The 7,196-nt window shown below is 44.2% G+C and overlaps 1 protein-coding gene across 1 annotated transcript; it reads right to left on the reverse strand.

Moving 5' to 3' along the window:
• Positions 1-535: 535 nt before the first annotated feature.
• LOC101754626 (hexokinase-3) lies at positions 536-6,916 on the reverse strand. Its single transcript, XM_004971161.2, has 9 exons — positions 6,645-6,916; positions 3,832-3,976; positions 3,583-3,750; positions 3,082-3,156; positions 2,396-2,551; positions 2,182-2,280; positions 1,975-2,102; positions 1,293-1,374; positions 536-1,194 (listed from the first exon to the last, which is right to left on the reverse strand). Exons 1-9 carry the CDS (start codon positions 6,914-6,916, stop codon positions 826-828), a joined length of 1,494 nt encoding a protein of 497 aa, XP_004971218.1. The 3' UTR covers positions 536-825.
• Positions 6,917-7,196: the final 280 nt, after the last annotated feature.

Raw genomic sequence — 7,196 nt, forward strand, 5'->3', positions numbered from 1 at the left:
TTCCACGTGGGCTCCGACTTTCGCCTTTTCAGGCCCATGGCCCACGCATGTAAGCCGTGGTGTACGGGCCACTATTACTATGGGCTTCTTAACCATTAGAGAGAATCTGACTTTACTAATTTCGGTAAATGCGCATTCAGTCCTCCCTCGTTTATCTTACCAACTTTTTACCTAAAAAATCACTTTTTCACAATTACCTATGATGTTGGCCAATGCTAGCAAGAACAGTACAGGACGTATCATACACCTGCCATTTAAATCGCAAGGAGTGGAAAACTCCACTATTTGACAGCAACAAGAGATGGTTAATGTCACGCTGAGATGTCAAGTCATTACCGTGGTCATCAAACTGAGATGTCAAAAAATCTTATTATTTGATCATGGATCTCTCGGCCAATGAGCCTTCACCTTCGAGGATCAATGTGATGTCCATCGCTGCACCTATCTGAAAATAGATTATTACTGTGGTCTAGTCTGGTCTATCTCAGCTTTTCATGAGATTTGGCCTACAAGATCAGTTCATCATCAGCTCGGATTCACAATGAATTTGTTCCCTTCAAAGAAAATAAAACTATCTGAATTTCCTCCTAAGAACTTAATCCAGCCTCACTGGCACCGAAAAGAAAAACAAGCTACTAATACACAGCAACACCTACATCCACCAAGGCAAAAAAAAAAGACTAAATATAATTAAGAGCCGAGATAGGAAGGAGAAATGTGATTTCTCTGCACAAGACCAGATTTTATATTTATGAATATAGATATCAAACAATGTCCCTTTTTACATTTGCACAGAGGGGCTAGCTCCTGTATCACCATCTCTCCCTATATGGAACCTTGCTGTCTATTCGACGAATATACTGCAGCGAGAAGGGCAGCGCCCACCCCCGACCCATCCTCCGTCACCCTCAGCGCCACTGTCCGCGCCACCTCCTCCCCTAGGATCTCCACCAGGGCCTCGTCTAGGTACTCCCTGAACACTGGGTAGCCCTGGTACAGGCCGCCCTCAATCGCCACCACTGACCGCCGAGGCTGCCCTCGCGTTCTCCCGCTTGAAGCCACACCGCTCCCATCCCGGCCAAGCTTTTTCAGTATTCCTACAATCCCTGCGGCGGCTAGGCGGGCAGCTCTCCGGGTGACGATGTCACAGACTTTGACAACAAGCCTTCGGGTTTTCAGAGGAGTGTCGGGTATCTGCAACGGAATCATCAAAACCTTTCAGTACATACAGGTTGGAGCAAACACGCATGTTTTAGTTTGAGTTTGAGTTAGTGGATATCAGGAAAGCTGACCTTCAGATGTTCTTGCAGTATCCTTCTGACTTCGCTCAGATCCGGTGAATCGTCCTCGCGAATTGCAGCCAGAAGTGGTGTGCTGGAACACAAACAGTATGTAGAAAACATATGTTAGGAATAGTTTTTTGTGAACAAGCTTTAGTTAGGCACTGATGTTCAGATCAAGGAAATCAGCCAAGTAAAGTTTTCCCTTTTAAAGCTCAGTGACACAAAAAATGTTCTAATCAAGATGCTCAGCTGAGCAGCAATACTCAACTAAAAGATAAGCACTGCCACTTGAATTGGGAGCAGCATGAATCTTACCAAAAAGAAAAGAAAAAAGGATGCAGTAACCAAAAGTTCAAAGGGGCAGTAAAACACTAGAGCTATGTAATGCACAGATAAAACTCGGTGAATAGGAAAAATCATAGCAGAAGAAATACTCTGAGAGCATTTTTTTAAGGACTCAGCAACATTTTCTTTTAAGGAGTTTTGCTATTTTCATAATCCAAATGGATAGTATTTCATCTGGGACTAGAAAATAAAAGGCAAGGTTGAGAAAATACAAAATAGTATAGCCTTGAACTTATTACAGAGTACCAGGTAAGCAAGTTCCCATCAAATCATTCTACCTCCCCAGTCCCCTTTTCCACAGCACAATAATATGAGCTAAGCAAAGCATAGCAAGCATTAAATTTACCTCAATGTGAAGGGGGTAGATAGATTATCAGCAGCATCACCAAAAACATCTGATTCTAGAGCCATTCGATGGAGCACCAGCCTTGCAATTTCCCCAAGATAAATTCCAGAGATCATTTTCTCAAAGCCCTGCATCAATGACAAATTTGTTCAGCCATATTTACTAATCAAGACAGATATTCCATAAGGTATTTTACACAAGTTGCACCTGATCATTGCGATTTTGTGTCTCATCATCTAGGGAGATGTCATAAGGAGTTCTTGGCAAATGTGATGACCAGAAATTGCCCCATTCCATGTTTACTACCTGATGAATCAAACATTTGAACATAAAACATAAGAACCATCTTTTTTTTTCCTCCACAGGAATATTGGACAAGATAGATAATTTGACTACAGAACAAAGTGGATAAAGAATATACCATGCCACCGGAGTTTGTAAGAAGACCCTGGCATTTAATAATTGCATCAGTGCGCTCAATATAGCAAGCATTGGTGCCAGCCCCGATAATCACAGCAGCCACTGTATCCTCATCATGATAATGGCCTAGAGCTAATGTCCCCACAGTGTCATTCACCTGTAGAAATAGCATGAAGATAAGTATTTAAAAGGTGTTGGTGCTACGCAATAATTAAAAAGCAATAACCTTAGCAGCACATGCAGGTTGAAAATATGCATCACAATATTCCCTTGGTAGCTCACAGAAAATGTTTGGTGAAAAGCAAATTCGTGACTTCATCAGGAAATCAAAACTAAACAGAGAAACTTTAATAATTTAGGAAAGGCTGGCATCAGGAAAAAGATTTAATGGCGCAGAAATATGTACCGTCTGTGCAATAATTAGAAAGCTGCTAAAGAAGTATTTGAGTTACCTTGTAAAAAAATTCTTTTGCACGACAATGTTCAGGGTGCAAGGATCATACTTTCAATCCAATATCCGGTAAAAGATTAAGTTGATTATACACAAGCAAGGGCACCCATATTGTAATGCACAAAATTCTAAATATGTTCCATATTAACCTATGTTAAAAGAGGCTTGCCTAATGGGACAAAATGATCAAAGTAAATACAGTACCAACAGATGTAGGCAACAAGCCAACAACCTACCAGAGCAGTGACTCGCACATTTAGTCCACTCATAGCAAGAGCTTCATTTAAGCATTGAGCCACATCTTTCCCAACCTGCTATTGCATAGTTCACATCAGTAATCGTATAAAAATTAGAATGATAAACTGGACATAAAAGCAATCGTATAATAAAAGAAAGCAATTTGAGTTTCCTATTATATGCATACACAACTGAGATAGAAAGTTCAGAAATAAAGTGGTAACCAGAGGTGCAATCAGGGCATTCACACAAAATGAATACTTGACTGTGTGGTAGAAAACATATAGCAACTTTATGCGTACATATCAATTTTCCATGTATATCACATGTTGCATTCTCCTTACAAAAAGAGATTGCGTATCTACCAACATTACAAAGACAATGTTAGAAAGGTCTCGATCATTTACCAACACAATGACTCCTGATTTATTGATTAAATGGCATGAAAAACTTATCTATCACAGTAAGCACAGTTCTGGTATAGAAATAAGTTTCCTTACCGCATTTTCAATTGAAAACCCTTTAGTCCACCTAATTAATGACCCTGAAGACACTGAAGTTTGCCTAACTGGGAAAGAAAATGTGAAACCAAGCGCCCTTTTTTCATCTTTTCCATCTTCCCTTTCTACAAAATCCTTCAATGCTATGGCAACAAAGTTGAATAGCTCCTGCAGTTGAACAAGAAATTAGAGGCACATCCTAGAAACATAGTTCATCAGAAAATGGAAATTAAATGAAATGACAAGCACCTCAATTGTACCCTTGGTCAATTCCTCAGGGATGGGAAGTTCAACTTTCCGACTGGTGACCACGGACCCTGAACCAACTTCTACTCTCAATGCTCTAAAGTTTGTTCCTCCAAGATCGATGGCATAATATATGCCTTCTTCATTTCTGTTAAAGGTACAAATCTGAAGTCAGTATGGACATTTTGTTCAGAAAAAGAAAGGGAACATAAATTGTTCTCCATGACATAAAGCATAGAACATGCAGTGCACAACAGTGTTGTATGATCTGAAAAGGACGACTACAATTTTACTCCTTGACTCTATGATTACAAGGACACCTCTACACCATCCAAGTTTTAAAAACATGCTACTATTTCCTACAATAGGTTGTTGAAACAGTACAAAACATTTCCCCTGACAACAATTAACCAACCTCATCACAGTAACCAGTTCATACTAGTGACCCAGAAAACTCATGCTTCAGTCTTACGATACAAACAAGCCGTGCAAGACAACAATAGCCGTTTGTGCATGCAATGACAAGCAACGGACGTGAACAGTATCCGTTTCTGCGTACCAAAGTGATGTGCACTACCCCTCACGACAAGCCGCACAATGACACCATGCCAGCTCAATGCCAACTCCATGGATGCATCCCCCTTTTGTGTGCTCTACCGCAAGTGCATTTCCCTTGTTTGTGCTCTAACAGCTAGTGCATCTCACTTGTGAGTGCTCTAACGGCTCGCCACACAACGACACCATGCCAGCTCAAACCAACTCCATGGATGCACCTCCCTTGTGTGTGCTCTACCGGCTAGAGCATCTCCCATGTGCATGTTCTAACGCCTAGCACATCTCACTTGTGACTTGTGAGTGTACTAAAGATTTCCTTAGGATCAAATGTTGCACAAACAAATAACTAGGTATGGAAGAAGCTCATATCTCCTACCCAGACACTACAGAATAAAATGCAGAATTGCAAATTAGTTATGAGTAGAAAAATGGTGTTGCAAAGCCGATGAAATTGAGCAATTGTATGCTTTTGATCATCAGGGTATATTATTCCTTAGCAAATATGAAACCGGTCACAAATTAAAGAACAAAGATATCAAAGTTCTAGCATACTGCATTCTACATAAGATCAAGCAAACCTGGAAGAAATTGTTTCATTCCCGTCACAAAATAGACAGCTTATAACCAATCATCACAAGAACCCGCACTGTCAATGAACGAGAAACTCCGCAGAACTAAAATCCAAGCATGTGACAGAAGCAAAAGAATAAAAGACAAACCAAACCAATGTGTATCCATCTGTCATGCAGATGGTACTACCATCACGCTAAGCTGTTGCAACAGCAGCTACCTAAAACAAATCATTGAACCTAGACAACTAGGACAGATCAATAGAAATGAATAGATTCCATGGGTAACTACGCGGCTAAATGTCTGGTTTGGCCTTCATCTTGATTGTTCAGCTTGGAATCAGATGAAAAACTGTAGGGACAGTACAGGCACCCAGCCTTGAACCAGCAACAGCTGAGAATCCCCATCCAGTAGAACAAAGAAACATTTCTGCATTTCGGCTCGCCATCATCATCATCATCAGATATTCTTGCACACCAAAAAGTGTGGCCTCCCCAAGCAATGATTCCAGTCTGACAGAGAACGTCCCAGGCCACATTGCCATTGTGGAATACAACCTGGCGCCTGTGAACCCAATGCCGGGCGCATAAAAGCCTAGGCAGATTCATGTCCCAAGATGCCACCCTCCACACACCCTTTATGGCGGTCAGGACACCAAACCCCTCCATGAATGCAAGCGTCAACCCAACAGTGCATGCCCAAGGAGGGGCCACAAGGGAACTTCTTGGCATCTGCCGAGATTAATGGTCTGAGCCCCGGAGCTGCACCGGCACTAAGGTGCAGCACTGCAGCGCAATAGGCATCAGGCACCGGCACTAAGGGTAGCCTTTGAGCTCCGGCGGAAGGCGAAGCAAGAAACCAGCATCGTTCTGTCCCGTTCCAACAAAGATGGCAACTTTATGACGTCGTATTTGCGGGAATTCCACGAGGAAAATCGATGAGATGTGCGCGGCATTATACGGAATCGAATAAAGATGGCGACTTTATGAACAAAATATATCAGAGCAAAAGTAACGGCCCAAATTCGTTCACTGTTGGAAGAACACATCAGTAAAGTAGAGACCCGAATTTGTTCGCCATTGCACAGCAGCGCCGAGGAACAGCAGGAAGCAGAAGCTTGTGTAACGATCCCCAACTGAGCACTGGCACGACTAGTCCGGGGAATGGCACGCCCAATGCAGTGTGCATTGGGCGCAAAAAGGTTAGAAATGTGCGTCCTGGCGTGCCGCCGCTTTATCAAAACAAACAAGCCGATGAATAACCCAAGCAGCGGGGAATCCGTACGCGCAGCATTTAGCAAGGAAACCCGAAGGGAAAGCGAGAAATGCGCTTCGCTCCACATCAGTCGGGAGGCAAGGAAGCAGGGGGGAACAGAATAAAAGAAATCACATTGCGTACACGCACCGGAGGAACATCGAAACCGAGCAAGATGGCGAGATGCAAGGGTATGATCCAACTACCAACATGTCAGTTAAGAAACACAGGGTGGGAAAAGAACTTTATTTTGTGTGCGTTCTAATCAAGAATCACAAAAGGGACAACTCAAAAAGGGAGGGAGGAAGAAACAAGCGCTTCAAATCAAGGAGCCGCGAGGCCACGAACGAGGGAAGGCAACGGCACACACACACACACACAACAGGCAGTAAGGATGAGGGAGGGAGAAGCGCAGGAAGAAGAAGGGGGGCCCGTACCCGGTGGGGAGCGCGTCGACGAAGGTGAGCAGCATCTTGAGCTTGCTCCCGCCGTCGGAGGCGAGGCCGGCGTGCATCTCGACGACCATGGCGTCGACGACCTGCCGCAGGCGCGCGGGCGGCGTGGCGCAGCCCTCCTCGAACTCCCTGAGCAGCGCGACGGCGCGCCGCCAGCGCGCCCGCGCGGACGCCCTGCGCGCGACGAGGGCCGCGGCGATCGCGCACGTGGCCGCCGCGCAGCCCGCCGCCACCCCGAGCCCGACCCGCCCCATCCGCCACCGTCACTTATATGGGCCCCATTCCTCAACTACTTGTCCATCTTGAACCACTTTTTCCCTTATTTGGGCGGCCAGCTGGGTAGTTGGGTTGTAGAGAAATTACCGCTCGTGATATCCCCCGGTTAACTCACCGAAATTTTTGACACTCCTTGATCAGGTGTTTAACCCTTGATCCCCTTGTTTGGAGTGCCAACACTTAATCATTCTTTATTCAGGGTGTCTGGAGTGATAGTGGGATTGGGATCTGGGACAGCTCATAGCTCGATACTATCTG

This window comes from Setaria italica, chromosome V (genome assembly GCF_000263155.2).
Source record: "Setaria italica strain Yugu1 chromosome V, Setaria_italica_v2.0, whole genome shotgun sequence".
NCBI classification, from domain to species: domain Eukaryota; kingdom Viridiplantae; phylum Streptophyta; class Magnoliopsida; order Poales; family Poaceae; genus Setaria; species Setaria italica.

Excerpts from the sequence above, each read along its gene's own strand:
- LOC101754626 (XM_004971161.2), bottom strand. The coding sequence starts at position 6,916 with ATGGGGCGGGTCGGGCTCGGGGTGGCGGCGGGCTGCGCGGCGGCCACG. Across the intron at positions 2,103-2,181 it reads CACAAAATCGCAATGATCAG|GGCTTTGAGAAAATGATCTC; the intron begins GTGCAACTTGTG and ends TCATTGATGCAG. Across the intron at positions 1,195-1,292 it reads TACTGCAAGAACATCTGAAG|ATACCCGACACTCCTCTGAA; the intron begins GTCAGCTTTCCT and ends ATTCCGTTGCAG.